The following is a 16029-nucleotide window of genomic DNA, read 5'->3' as shown; positions in this document are numbered from 1 at the left end:
CGCTACCCGTCGTGGAGGGTGGCTGGCTGCTGGCTGTAGGCTGCTAGCTGCTGGCTGTAGGCTGCTGGCTGCTGGCTGTAGGCTGCTTGTAGTAGGCTGCTGGCTGCTGGTTTTCCTTGGAGGCTGCTGGTTCTTCTTGTTCCGGTCGAATTCGAATGTCCCATACCGAGCGATCGTTCCTTTTATACCCCTTTTCAGAATGCGCCTACGCTTCACGGAAAGAAACATTTCAATTTATTCGCCCAATCACGACTCGGCTGAGCGCGAGGCTCCGTGCGATAGAGAGGTAAATAATTGCGCCCGATAGGCGACGGATAGCGCGTCGTGATTGGTCGAACGCGTTACGGCGCTCGATTACGTGAATTTAACGCTATCATTTTTCGTTCAAATCCTAATTACTTATAAACTAATTAGGCTATCGCTTCGAAATTACGTAACAATGCACCTGACACTAGGGTCATTCACCTCGAGTGGAATGCACCTGCGTTTGTTTACGTTTTTACACAATAGAAGAGGTGATTAGCCGTCCGGGCCATACAATAGACTGGTTTCTTGGCTCGCCTTGAGCTCCATTGTTATCGATAACGGAATATTACTATGGAAATGTAGGTTATCGTGTTACGTAAGTTCCCAGCTACGTTTTAAAACTATTTACATCTTCGTATGTCTTATAGTTATCGAGTTATTGGCTTGGATTCGAGTAATCCTAAGGCAATTTTCGGGTGAAAGGAAAATGATTTCGGAACTTTAAGGAAATATTTTTAGCCAATCAGAGGAGAGTTCGGTTTTCTCGCTCTAAGCCTCTCATGTTAGTGCTTATTGGCTATTAATCGTAGTCCAATGGACAGTCTGAGTTTAGATTGAACTTTGGACTCGGTTTCCGCGACTTGGGAAGGAAGGAATATGGGAATTGCCTGCTATCGAATACATCACATATGAGTCTTATTATCATACTTAATAATCGGGATTGACAAAATTAACTTAACTAACGCAGTTCTACCCGTTTCCTACCTACGAAATAATCTTTATTGCGAATACAGTCTTAATCGAATTCTTATGCTATTTTACATATATTTCGACGCGTCGCTAACATTTTGTCCCCGCAGTCGAAGACTCCTGGTGCATGGGTTGCGACGCGATGACCGCCAGCCTGCAGCTGGGCCTGCGTAGCGTCCCGTGTCTCGTTCTGATGTCAGCGGAGCGGACCCGTCCATCGGGTCCCGGGTAGGTAGTCTCGACGACGCCTCGGGGCCACACGCTGCGTGGACCATTGGGTTCAGCGACGATGACCACATCGCCTGGTTGAAGTTGCCGCCCTCCGTCGTGGGACGACTTCCTCGGTGCCAGTAGAGGAAAGTACTCTTTGGTCCAGCGCCGCCAAAAGTGGTCGGCAAGCGCTTGGGCCATCTTCCATTGCTTCTTTTCGTTCTCGTCGTAAACGCCAATCATCGGTAGGTTAGCGTTATGAAGAAGTAGAAAGTGTGCTGGAGTCAAACTTTCTTCGGAGTCTGGATCGACGTTGACATGTGTAAGTGGTCGTCGGTTGACGATATTCTCTATCTCGGCGAGTAGAGTTTCGAAAACTTCGGGTTTCGGTGCTCGTTCGTTGAAAGTGTAGGACATCGCTATCTTAACTGTCCTTATCATTCGCTCCCACGCGCCCCCGGCCGAAGGATTGCCAGGTGGGATGAATTTCCACTCCATTCGGTTCTGAGTGGCGTAAGTTTGCAGTACAGGCAGCCATTGCCGGTACGCCTCACGTAGTTCCGTCGCCGCCGCCCTGAAGCACGTCGCGTTATCGCTGTACATCGTCCTGGGCCATCCTCTTCTCGCGGCGAATCTTCGTAGTGATAGTAGCGCGCTGTCGGTTGAAAGACTGTGCACGCTTTCAAGGTGAATAGCGCGCGTCACTAGGCATGTGTATAGACACACCCAGCGTTTTTCTCTGCGCCGTCCGATCGTGACGAACATCGGTCCCATGTAGTCTTGTGCGGTGTGAGTGAAGGGACGTTGATACGCCTGTAGTCGCTCGGGCGGGAGATCGCCTAAGGGCTGCGCTCTCGGTGTTGCTCGTCGTAGTGTGCATAGCGCGCAGTTTCGAGCTACAGACTTCACGGTCGGCCGCAGATGTAGTATCCAATATTCTTGTCGCAGTTCGTTGATTACTGCTTCGTTGTGAATGTGCGCTGATCGTCGGTGAGCTCGCAGGATGAGTAGACGGGTGAACGGCTCGCGGCCATCCAGTATTATCGGTTGTAGCGCGGTGTACAATACTGGAGCGCTGCCCAGCCTCGTCTTCATGCGTAACACGCCGTCATCGCCTAGCTCGGGTGCCAGGTCGTATAATCGCGATTTGCGATCGATGAGCCTATTCTGGCTTAAGGCTCGAAGCTCTTCGGGAAAGCTTCGTCGTTGACTGTATTGCAACCACATGTGTTCTGCCTTTCTCAAATGTCTGACTTGTAGCTGCAAGGCTTTATTCTTCGTTCTCATTTTCTCGATGAATAGCAAGACGTTCGCTGTCGCGTTCAACAGTCTGTCGTAACTGCTAAACCGTCTCACGTCTGGCAGTACGCTCGAAGGGTCTGGCTTCGCTGAGATGATCGCCAGTGATGTCTCGGTTGACGGCCTCGCCTTCCTCTCAGGCAGGTCGTCTGTTCGATTCGATGTGTGACTAGGCCATGATGTCTCGGGTCCATAGAGAAAGCGCGGTCCCTCGTACCACTCGTCCTCGATGCGCACGCTCTGCGCTGGTTGACATCTCGTCGCTCGATCTGCGGGGTTCTGAGCGGTTGGTACATACCTCCACGCGTCTCTATCTGTTTTCTCGGCGATCTCCGCAAGTCGGTGTGACACGTACGGACGATAGTTTCGCGCGTCATCGCGAACCCATCCGAGAACAACCATGGAATCTGTCCAATACGTCACCTTTGTCACAGGATAACGCTGCTCGCGTAAAATTGTCTCCGCCAGCCGCACGCCGACGACTGCTGCGGTTAATTCGAGCCTGGGAACTGTCATTACCTTTAGCGGGCAAACTCGGCTTTTCGCTATAGCTAAGCTCACTTGCGTTTCCTCCTCGTCGTTCGATACTCGCCAATAGGCCGCCGCGCTGTAGGCCTCGGTCGATGCATCACTGAAAATATGCAGTTCTCTTCTAACTGCACCGGTGGGCGTGGCGTATCGTCGGGGTATTCGCAGCGCGGACACGTCGCTCAGTGCCCTCAGCCATCGGAAAAAGTCCTCCGCTTCCTCCGCCGGCAGCCGCTCGTCCCAGTCCGTGCCCTTTGTCCACACACGTTGGAATATGATCTTAGCGCTTATCATATACTGCGCTATGAGGCCTAATGGGTCGTAAACTGACATTACGGCACTCAAAAGTTCCCTTTTAGTGGGCGATCGCTCGTACCTTTTCACGTCGTCTGGCACTCGTAGCATTTTCGTGTTGTACCCCAGCGTATCCGTCTCTGGGTCCCACGTCATTCCGAGGACGGTCTGTTGCTTTTCTCCGAGATGAGAAGGTCCCGTCGCTCGCTCCTCCGGATCGATGTTTCGCATTAACAACTCGCTGTTGCTAGCGTAGCTGCGCAGCCGAAAGCTAGCCTCCGCGTGTGCTAGTCTCACCTGTGTCGCTGTTGATATGAGTTCCCGTTCTGTCTCATATGATGCCACATAATCGTCCATGTAGTGATTATTATGGATATCGTAGACCGCGTCCGGATAGCGATCCTTGTTGTCCGTCGCATTCCTATTCCGCACCGAGTGTGCGAGAAAAGGAGAAGAGATGTTACCGAAACATACCCGGTTTAGCTGGTACGTCCACGGTGTCACGTCACGCCGCGATCCCCTCCAGATGAAGAGCTGACTATGCCGATCCTCTCTTCGCAGCTGTATTTGAAGGAACATTTCCTGTATGTCCGCGGTGACGGCGAATTCCCACTCACGGAATCGAAGTAGTATCCCCAGCAGGCTCTGTAGTAAATCCGGTCCCGCGAGGATGAAATCGTTCAATGCACATCCCTGACTTTTCGCGGCGCAATCGAATACAGCGCGATACTTTCCTTTATTTAAATTGTAGACGCTGAAATGGGGCAGAAACCACATCCGATCTGACTGCGGTGGTTCCATGATGCGCTCTGCGTACCCCTTTTCCAGAAGCTTGTGTATCTGTGCTTGATACTCGTTGGCGAAGTCAGGATCTCTCGACATGCGGGCTTCTAGATTGCGTAATCTCGCCTTCGCCATGTTGAAACTCGGTGGCAGCTTTATGTCGTCGGCAGCCCATAGTTGGCCGACTTCGTATCTCTGTCCTACCTTTTTTACTGTTCGTTCGAATGTATCGATCGCTCGCTGGTCGTCGGGTCGAATGTTGTCCTTTGCCGTTATGCCAAGCGCCTCGACTGCCCAGTGTTTCTTGACCTGCTCCACGAGATCACTGTCGTCACTGTGGCAGTGCATCACGACCTGCTCGTTATTTGGTACATACCTCGGCATTCGCCCGAAGAAAACCCATCCTAACGAGGTTTTAACTGCGCACGGCTCGTCCTCGCCGCCCTGCCTCACCTCCGTCGGGTTTATAAGATGACTGAAGTCTCCGCCTATTAACATCTGCGGCACGCCCATGCCCGTGTAGCACTCGTCGCCCAAGTCCGCCAGATGTTCGTATTCCAATAGACGCTTCTTATTTAATGACTGCGAGCGTATCCCTAGTCCGTCTACCGTTTTTAGGGATATATCGTATGTCAAGCCGCCACGAGCGGGGCTTACTTTAGCCTTGACCGTCTGTGTCACTGAGCTAAGTTTCAACCGCTGAATACCTCTTATGCATAGCGGCTCGTCTTGACCGACCGCGCCGATCTCGTCCGCGACGTCCTGGTCGATCATTGACAAGGTGGATCCATCGTCAAGGAAAGCGAAGATATGCGCCGTTCCCTTTGGACCTGATACGGTTACGGGTAGTACCTTTAGCAGCACGCTGTAGTCCGGCGTTGACGACACGTACACGCGGGCGTCGTTCTCGTCGTCCGCAGCTCGCGGCTCCGTCGTGTCCGCTGGCTCGGCCGATGACGTCACTGCTGACGATGTAGGTACTGACCTGATTTCTTGTGTTAGCACCATAGCCGTATCCTCACGCACTTCCTGCGGCGAGTCCGCATGAAGCAGTCGATGGTGTACGTGAGGACAGCCTGCAACGCCGCACGCTTTGGCCTTGCATTGTGTTTTCATATGCTTCGCGTCGATACAGCGATAGCATATACGATTTAATTTCGCCCACTCCCATCTAGCGCCCACGGATTGGGCGGCTAACTTGCGGCAGTCCGGCGTCAGGTGACCGCCACCGCAGAACAGGCACGTCGTCGAACGGGATGTTGTGGCTTGACGTGTCGCGTACGTCACATCAATCATTATCATCGCGTAAATCATTGATGTTAAAGGCTTATTACAGAGTCGAGGACTATTTGACAGACAAACATGCATGGCCCGAACCAGAAACTACAAAAAACGAATAGCAATTAAAATAATTGTATTATGTATAGAGGACACAGTTCAGATAAGAAAGCACATCAAATATTTTATATTTTATGTTGTGTAGGTAAATTACATATTTAATGATATTGAGATTCATATTATCTTTTTCTTCTATGACAATTTGATATGTTTTCTCTGAAGAAGAACGACGTATTATTAAGCAATAATATAATTTATTGAAATTGATTTCCATAGAGTACCTAGTCTGTTCATATTCTTTGATGAATACTTTTGCATGTTAAATTGTATGTTGTTATTTAATGCATGTTAATTATAAGATGTAATGTTTTTGAAAAGAAGTTGCCCGCCGAGTTTCTTGCCGGTCCCATAGTGGATACCCCCCTCCCAACTGAGGGGGGACTGAAATCTTCTCGAGGCTGAGGCGTAGGGTTAGAGCCGGCGTAGCTTTATTTGACGTTCATATGCGCATTGTAATATGCCTACTTGAAAAATAAATATTTCATTTTCATTTTCATTTCATTTTTCATTTTCACTTTCTGCACCTCGTGTTGACGTCCTGTGGGAGCTCTCGGCGGGTTGTGCGTTGCGGATATTTTCACGCGAGCGCCGGCTGCGCGCGCGTGCGGCACTGATAACGGCGCCTGCGCTCGCCTCGGGGCGGCGCGGGCGTGACAGAAGGACATCTCCTGTTCGCTCTCCTCCATGAGGAAATCCGCCAACTGCAGAATCTCCGGGTCCTTGCTGTCTCGATGTTTCTTCGCGTAGTCGCACCATCTGCTTCGAAGATGCGGCGACAACCTGTCCGTAACCTCTCTGATGAGCATGGGGTTATCGGCATAGTGCCTTCGATCGATATCCATAACTGTAGATACCACGTTCATTATTTTTATCGCGAAAGTGTTGAGGTCGTTCGCGGTAGGCCCCAACTGCGGCAACTTTCGCAGGTCGTCAATCGCCTTGTCTAACAATACCTCGCTGCGTCCAAACTGCTTTTTCAGTATTCTCACGATCATATCGGGTCTGGTGGCTGTCGATAACACGTGAGACACACACGTCTTTGCGTCCCCGCGTAAAGCCATCCTGAGCCGCGCCACGTTCTCGTAGTCAGTAAACTTATACCGCTTCGATGTCTCTGCGTAGGTATTGTAGAAACTTTTCCACTCGCTGACGTCTCCGTAGAAATGCGGCAGCTCGAATATATCCTTCGGGGCTGGACGGGCCGCCATCTGCATCCTCTCGAACAGGTGCAGCATGGACTCTGCTACAGTACCTTCGGTGGCGCGCGTGTGCGCCGTGTGCGGAGTACGCGCGTCCAGCTGTGGCGACGTCGATCGCTCGCGACGCGCCGGCGGCGTCGTCGATCGCCTGCGTCGCTCCGGTGGCGATATCGATCGCCTACGCGACTCCGACGGTGGCGATATCGATCGCCGATATACCTGGCGGTCCGGTGAGAGGCCTCGAATATGCCGCTCCGCCTGCGCAGGTCGTCTCGGAGTCTCGTACTTGGGTAGAGGTTCGTCGGTTAACCTCTTACAAATGGGTTTTGACGTCGCGTCTCGCGAATTCTCTAGCCATTCGTCTAATCGATCTTGATTCGAATTCCGCACGCTACCAGCAGATTCGTGCTCGTCTGCGCTATCCGCATTAGCGCGGATCTGCAGTTTTCTGGCGTCTAGCCGTTTACGTACCATGTCCGCTTCTAGCTGCAACTCCCTCCGGGATATCTCCGCTAGCCGTTCGCTGGCCTCGAGCTCCGCCTGAGACAGCTGCGCTTCTATCACAGTGCGACTGCTCGCATGTGATCTGACGGACTGAGCTTTAATAATTGGTTTATTTACCTCCTTGGTAGTTTCCTGCAGCGACTTTCGTTTCTCGGTAGTTCTGTCTATGACGGCAGCCTTGGGATGTCTAGCTGGGATCGGCGTGGGTCTGGAACGACGCCGTAACCGCTTGGCTAAATCCCTTCGCCATAGCAATGTCGTGTCGTAGGACGGTGACCTCGGTGTCTCTACGGTTAATCCATACCTGAGCGTGCTGTTAGCTGTCGCCGCGCCCATCGGTTGCGCGCCGGCGACGCTAAGCCCTTCCGTTACGCCAGCGGGTCCGGAGGAGGTGAGGGAGGGCGCGCCGCGTCGGCGCCCATCGCCCTCTCAGCGCTTGCGCGTGCGGCCTCTCGTTCGCGGGCCGCCGACGCGCCTTCGTCGAGTAGTTGCTGCCTCTCCTCTTCGCTCGTCACTGACGCAGCTCGGTTGGACCTGGACCTCGTCCTTACCATCCTGTCGTCGCTCATGACAGGTACGTCGCTGTAGACCCGTAGTCCGCACGAAGATCCGGCTCGAAGGACCAGAAACTGTTGCAGACCGCGTCCGCAAAGCTTCCTATCGACGGCTCGAAGTGGAGAGAATGTGCTGGAGCTCGTGCGACTCACTCTTTCGTCCCGGGCCTGTACCTTGAGCTTCGATGTCGTCCTCAGCAATCAACCGTACCGATTATGATTTTGGAATACACTAACTAAAAAACGAATCAAATCAAATGGTTTATATTTACAATAATCAACGACTCTAATTTTAACGCGGTTATAAAAATACTCCTAAGCTAATATCCTAACGAAACGCTCGGTACGGACGATACGTCGCGATGCTGTCGTTTTCTGCTGCTGCCGCTACCCGTCGTGGAGGGTGGCTGGCTGCTGGCTGTAGGCTGCTAGCTGCTGGCTGTAGGCTGCTGGCTGCTGGCTGTAGGCTGCTTGTAGTAGGCTGCTGGCTGCTGGTTTTCCTTGGAGGCTGCTGGTTCTTCTTGTTCCGGTCGAATTCGAATGTCCCATACCGAGCGATCGTTCCTTTTATACCCCTTTTCAGAATGCGCCTACGCTTCACGGAAAGAAACATTTCAATTTATTCGCCCAATCACGACTCGGCTGAGCGCGAGGCTCCGTGCGATAGAGAGGTAAATAATTGCGCCCGATAGGCGACGGATAGCGCGTCGTGATTGGTCGAACGCGTTACGGCGCTCGATTACGTGAATTTAACGCTATCATTTTTCGTTCAAATCCTAATTACTTATAAACTAATTAGGCTATCGCTTCGAAATTACGTAACAATGCACCTGACACTAGGGTCATTCACCTCGAGTGGAATGCACCTGCGTTTGTTTACGTTTTTACACAATAGAAGAGGTGATTAGCCGTCCGGGCCATACAATAGACTGGTTTCTTGGCTCGCCTTGAGCTCCATTGTTATCGATAACGGAATATTACTATGGAAATGTAGGTTATCGTGTTACGTAAGTTCCCAGCTACGTTTTAAAACTATTTACATCTTCGTATGTCTTATAGTTATCGAGTTATTGGCTTGGATTCGAGTAATCCTAAGGCAATTTTCGGGTGAAAGGAAAATGATTTCGGAACTTTAAGGAAATATTTTTAGCCAATCAGAGGAGAGTTCGGTTTTCTCGCTCTAAGCCTCTCATGTTAGTGCTTATTGGCTATTAATCGTAGTCCAATGGACAGTCTGAGTTTAGATTGAACTTTGGACTCGGTTTCCGCGACTTGGGAAGGAAGGAATATGGGAATTGCCTGCTATCGAATACATCACATATGAGTCTTATTATCATACTTAATAATCGGAATTGACAAAATTAACTTAACTAACGCAGTTCTACCCGTTTCCTACCTACGAAATAATCTTTATTGCGAATACAGTCTTAATCGAATTCTTATGCTATTTTACATATATTTCGACGCGTCGCTAACAAGTATAGTTGTAGAACTACCCGTAGAATATTAAGTAAGTTAAATAACTAACAACCTCGATATAAGTCTGTACTAACATACAAGTCCTTGGATTTTTATTATTTGTTAAGTTTTGTTAACCCCCGACGCAAAAACGACGGGGTGTTATAAGTTTGACGTGTCTGTCTGTCTGTCTGTTTGTCTGTGCGTGTGTCTGTCTGTGACATCGTAGCTCCCGGACAGATGAATCGATTTAGATTTAGTTTTTTTTGTCTGAAAGCTGAGTTAGTCGGGAGTGTTCTTAGCCATGTTTCATGAAAATCGGTTTACTATGTCGCGGTCGGGGGTTTTTCAAAATTTTGATTTTGTGGTTAGGTTAGTTCGTTTTAACTTTTTTTTAAAGTTAATATAAATAAATATACTGCGAAATGTACAATAAAAAGGTTCAGAGTTCCCACTACTATAACAGCAATTCCCGTCAACTTTGTACAAAAATTAAGGGAAAAGTTAAATTTGTTTTTATTAATTCCTATTTTGTTACCAAGATTTTGTTGATGAATTGAGATTTTATTAAGTTTTATTTCGTCATTAAGGTTCTCTAGTATCTATATTTTCTTAATTATAACAATTATCCTGTATATATCTTACGAAAGTCGAATTATATTACTAAATGTTGGTAACAAAATAGGATCAATTAAAATTTGCTGACGTGGCATTGTACAAAGTTGACGGGAATTGCTGATAAAATCATCCATTTGTATCCCCCTAATGTTCTAGAGACCTATTCGAGGTTCAAATAATAAACTTTTTTTTTTTTATATAAAAATGGCCTCAGTCCCATTTGGTGGGACTATTTTGCCAGTGTCAGGGTAAGTGCGACGTTGTTCGGTAGTTGGCACTTGTAAATTGATAGCTAGATTTTACAAGGGCACGTGGACTATCGGCCGTCGATGACAAAAAAGGGGCTAAACGCGTTTCGAGATTAATTCTTCATCAGCTTCTCACTATAACCACACCTCGGACACTGGCGATCAAATATATGAAAGAGGCGCGTTCCTAGCACACAGTCTAAGCTCGTGTAGGTGAACGCGTACCATGCTTGTATGAGTCAGATATGACAGGTCGACTGTTCGCGTTTTTGACAGGTGGTAACTGTGAGGTAACCGAGAGGGGGTGAGCGGCGCTTTCAGCGGGGAGCGGGAGTGGCCATACTGTACGATAGTACTCTTTATTATACTGTGCTATAACATTAGTTTAGGTACTGCATAATAAGCTATCGATATTACACTTTAAACAACATTAATGAGCAAAAGAAGGAGAAATTATTCGCGACACGTGCCACTAAGATGGCAGCCGAACCGGAAGTCCTCAAATAATCAACTTGTTTTAATTGGTCCCCTGGGGAAAATAAGCGAGCTGACAGTAGGTATATTTTTCGGGTACTCAGTGCCTGTCCTATATCGGAACATCCACTACTTCATACCTACGTTTTTAACCCCCGACGCAAAAACGACTGGTATTATAAGTTTGACGTGTCTGTCTGTCTATCTGTCTGTCTGTGTGTGTGTATATCTGTGGCATCTTAGCTCCCGAACCGATGAACCGATTTAGATTTAGTTTGTTTTTGTTTGAAAGCTGATTTAGTCGGGAGTGTTCTTAGCTATGTTTGATGGAAATCGGTCCACTAGGTTAAATATTTTTTTAAGTTTTAAATCGTGTCTTTGGTTATTATACGTACCGAAGTGTGACAATTAACAGGGAGACACACACATAGACACGACATGAGACACGGTAGGAGACACGTTGAATGTATTTTACAGAAGCCCTTTGTCGCATATGCGATGAGTGCGAGAGATTTTACCTAAAATGGTATCCATGATATTATAAACTTTCGTAAAAATTTTCAAATATTCATACGTATGTAAGTATTCACATTAACCATATCGCGTTTTGCTGCGGCTAGATTACGCTAAGGCTAACCTGTGCCGGACGGCAGACAACCACCGTTTCGTTTCTGCAAGATGACCTTGGCAGAAAAACAGGTTGTTTTAAGCCTGTGCCAGACGGCAGACAACCACCGTTTCTGCAAGATGATCTTGGCAGAAGAGACGTAGAAGTGCGGCTGTCTACATCGTTTACAACAAGTCTAAAACTTCAGTGTGTTTGTAGCGTTTATAATGGGCGAACGTGCGTGAAACTCCTATCCGCCGTGAAGGAAGTCGGTTTCTAAGACAGTACTCATTAGCAAAAAGAGACAACAGAAACATCAGCCAGATACGTTAAGTGATAAGTAATTAATTACTTATAATATAATTATAAACTTCAACATAAATTAAGAACAGAGAAAACAGAGGAAGCTTCAATTTGGAATATAACAACCTCGTACGTTAATTATTCATACGTAACGATGAAAGATGTGTCTGGAAGACCTATTGTTTAGATTCTCGTGTTGTACACTTATATATAATGTTGATGTGTGTTTGTGTGTGTATACACACAAACATTATTAAAAAATATACGTCTGAGAAACAATTTATGAAGTACTTAAGTCTGCGAGCGATATTAAATACAAATTTAAAAAATATACTTTAATCATGGACCGGTATTATATGTACCGAGACAGACAAAACCCATACAAAAATATGTACCCCTGAAATATACGGCTCTTTTTAGGCTTAGAATAAAATGGTTCTGCTTCTGACTGTTTCGCAGCCTAGAAGTGGCCAAAATTATATTTTCCCCAAATATTTTATTTTTTATGAACAAATGACATGCTTCTTTATTTTAATATCATGATATCACGTCAATACACATTTAAAAAAAAATTGCGGGCATCATCAGTGTAAATTGTTATGATAGATGACTCTAAAAATGGAGGTACGATTCTTAGTATGAAATGTAAATCCTACATAAATAATGCTCGCTTTAACTATCACATACATACATACATACAATCACGCCTGTTTAACTATCACGCATTTTATATTAAGGGTAAAAATACGCTCTAAGCATATTTTGAACACGCAACCTCTTCAATCCGTGTTTAAACTCGCAAATCCATTCATTCCTTTGCTTTGTGTATATTAATGTGAGTGGTGTAAAGCGATATCTACTGAAAGATTCCATCTTCAACTGCACTATGGAGTCTAGGGGTGTTTTTTTTTATTTCCTTTGCGATTTAATGACGTTTTTATAAGCGCTTATAACCGAAAATAAGTTATAAAAGTTAAATAGAGAATAATCTCACACCTGTGGATGCTGAAGACCGGGTAAAGCGGAGAAGACTAAGCAGGAAAGCGGACGGGCCGGGAAAACGCTAAATAGTAGAAGAAGAAGTTAAATCTATGTATTTATACAATTTACCTAATCAGGACCGAAGTTTTTATAGGAACAAAAAAAGTTGAATTTCAATGAAAATAGAGGTTTCTATAGCAGCTATTGAGGGTTTAGACTCTCAAAAGAAATAATAACATTTTAAAAAACAAATACACATTTTAATGTTACTTACACTTTGATTAAGCGAGTGTTCACTTGATAAGACAAAACATTAATCTAGGCATAAACTCAGAAGTGCCACATCCAACAAAACGGTTTGTTTAAACGTGCGCAAAATAAACTCGAAGATTTCTCATTTGGCACTCCAAAATATTCGACACTTGGCAAAAAGTTGTGTAGCCTGCGTAATGAATGAACTTCAGAAAGGGTAAAGTAAAACTGTTAAAGTCCCGACTCTGTTATGGAGAAAATTGGTAATTCATTACATAAATTGAACTTACTTTACTGGGTTAATGTTCTGAGTAGAAGTTAAAAGCTAATAAATATATTATTTCATTTGTTCCCGACCCGAATTGTCGTTAAACCATGAATTTTGAGAGTGGGAGTCTTTAGTAATCTGACAAAGAGCTTGGTATAATGAAGTTAAGGAGTTATTGGGGCAGACTGCGACTAATTTTGAATAATTATTCAGAAGTTAAATATAATTCTAACTGACTTTAGTTACAAAATCTTTCTAGCATAAACATTACACACATAACATTTCTGTTAATTATTCGTTAAATTGATGTGACAGGTATATGTCTGGAGTCTCAAATCAAATTAAATAATTGTTACCCAGTTAACATTAAAGGTAATAAATTCAGAGCACTAAACGTGCCCTAAATATATTTATAAATATTACATAGGACATTCTTACACAGATTGACTGAGTACCTAAGCTCAAAAAGGCTTGTGTTATGGGTACCATTGGCAACACTGTTAGCTGTACATTTGTAATCCTTATTACAAGGGCAAAGCGGTTAGCTAAGACTCAGACAACGATATATATATTATATCCATACTAATATTATAAATTGGAAAGTGTGTATGTCTGTTTGTTTGTCCGTCTTTCACGGCAAAACGGAGCGACGAATTGACGTGATTTTTCAAGTGGAGATAGTTAAAGGGATAGAGAGTGACATAGGCTACTTTTTGTATCTTTCTAACGTGACGACCTCCTTCTGTGTCACCGTAATGACGTAGAAGGAGGCAGCAGAGCGATTGCGCGAGGACGACGCGGATAGTCTTCCTCAGCGCCGCAGGAGGCTGGGCAGGCGGCGAAGAGCCTACGCAGGCAGAATGCTGCCGCCCTAAGGGGAACCTGCGGGTGGTGGGTCGGGAGTCCCATCACTCGCTTGATGAGGTTCCGAGCTGGAAGGCCCTCCAGTGTTCCGAGGTGCCTTCAGTGGAGTAGGCTATCGAATAGTCTGAAACGACGGGCCTCAAGGGCAACGCTGGCGGGGTATCGGAAGCCTACAACCGAGTACCCTGCCAAAAAAGCGAGCGTCGGAACACCCCAGGGGGTTTAGTCCGTGGGAGTCGGACATACCCACTGGCTTTCTCCCGGGCCAGTGGGATCCATAATGGATTCCCCCTGGGTAAAAAAAAAAGGAACAAATATTCAGTCTTAATATTTCAATCTATCAGTTTAGTTCTTAATGTTCTTAATAATCTAAAAATGGCACATTCAATCACAACCATGTCATAGGTAGGTACGTGTTTATAAAAATCACTTTACATAAATATCTCTAAATATTGTCAAAATCGTAGAAAAACTAAAAACAAACAAGACGTTAATCACAAAATAACAAACTTAATTCAATAAAGTAGGTATAACTTGTTGATACCTACACGATAAACTTTGGTGACAATGTTGGCCGTTTTGTCGAGGCGCCGACATCTTTCACTCAGTAAACAAACACCGCCATAGCATACACTGCACGGCTGCATACGCAGCGCCACCAATAACGAAAACGAAAAAAGAAACTATTATACGAAGTGCCCGCTATAGAGCTAGGAATATCGACGAATGCGTTGCTCTAATCGATCTGCCGTATTGTTTATCAGGCACATCGTGATATGCCTGGCCATCTTTTAGGAATTTCATGATTTGGCGGCGTTTCACGATATGCCTAGGAATCTCGTGTTCTGCCGGATTCTTCGATCTGCCGCCGATATATACATAGAAAACATCCATTACTCAGGAACAAAATAAATATCTGCGCTCATCAGTCTCATCACACAAATAAATGCCCTTACAGGGATTCGAACCCGGGACCGTGACTTAACAGGCAGGGTCACTACCGACTACGCCAGACCGGTCGCCTGTGAATAGAACAATAATTATGTACCTACTATGTTTTATTAGGTACTAGGCCCACGGCTTCGCTCGCGTTACATTCGAAAATTGTGGAATGTTCCATACAAACTTCCACTCCCCCTTTTTGGGAAGTAAAAGGTTAGAAAGAGACAGAAAGTAGCCTATGTCACTCTCCATCCCTTCAACTATCTCCACTTAAAAAATCACGTCGATTCGTCGCTACGTTTTGCCGTGAAAGACGGACAAACAAACAGGCACACACACTTTCCCATTTATAATATTTGTAGCGGGGGTCAGACGTTATTTTCCTATAGTGCGTAGTTCCACGAGGGAAGCAGGGGACTATAGGTAAATATTGTCCGTATCTATGATTCGATACATAATAAGTTTCAACCGGCGAGCCTAACCAAATCGGGAAAAATCTTAACACCGCGATGTACGAATTCTATGGGATGCGGTCAGCGCCATCTAGCGGGTTTTTTTGGTAACTAAACCGGTGTCTCCGCTCGGCATTGGTCGGTGTAATATCTGGTGGTGTTACATATTTAGTTTAAATCTCCCTTCACGTACGTGCTCAAAAACTATCCCAAAGAAGTTAGCAGAATTCCTTCAAAATGTGCACGTATAAGTAAATACCACCCGTTTTTAGGGTTCCGTAGTCAACTAGGAACCCTTATAGTTTCCCTTATGTCTGTCTGTCCGTCCGTCCGTCCGTCCGTCCGTCCGTCCGTCCGTCCGTCCGTCCGCGGATAATCTCAGTAACCGTTAGCACTAGAAAGCTGAAATTTGGTACCAATATGTATATCAATCACGCCAACAAAATGCAAAAATAAAAAATGGAAAAAAAATGTTTTATTAGGGTACCCCCCCTACATATAAAGTGGGGGCTGATATTTTTTTTTCATTCCAACCCCAACATGTGATATATTGTTAGATAGGTATTTAAAAATGAATAAGGGTTTACTTAGATCGTTTTTTGATAATATTAATATTTTCATATTTTAAAGGAAAAAAAAGTGCGTCCCCCCCTCTAACTTTTGAACCATATGTTTAAAAAATATGAAAAAAAACACAAAAGTAGAACTTTATAAAGCCTTTCTAGGAAAATTATTTTGAACTTGATAGGTTCAGTAGATTTTGAGAAAAATACGGAAAACTACGGAACCCTACACTG

At 45.7% G+C, this 16029-nt stretch overlaps 1 protein-coding gene across 1 annotated transcript; it reads right to left on the bottom strand.

The window, feature by feature from the left end:
* Window positions 1–1086: 1086 nt before the first annotated feature.
* Window positions 1087–7547, bottom strand: LOC125234226. Its single transcript, XM_048140433.1, has 3 exons — window positions 6927–7547; window positions 4963–5208; window positions 1087–3972 (listed from the first exon to the last, which is right to left on the bottom strand). The coding sequence occupies exons 1-3, from the start codon at window positions 7545–7547 to the stop codon at window positions 1087–1089; spliced, it is 3753 nt and encodes a 1250-aa protein (XP_047996390.1).
* Between the last annotated feature and the right edge of the window lie 8482 nt (window positions 7548–16029).

This window comes from Leguminivora glycinivorella, chromosome 15 (assembly GCF_023078275.1).
Source record: "Leguminivora glycinivorella isolate SPB_JAAS2020 chromosome 15, LegGlyc_1.1, whole genome shotgun sequence".
Lineage (NCBI taxonomy): Eukaryota > Metazoa > Arthropoda > Insecta > Lepidoptera > Tortricidae > Leguminivora > Leguminivora glycinivorella.
The sequence above is the reverse complement of the archived record's forward strand: the minus strand, read 5'-3'. Positions and strand labels throughout refer to the sequence as shown.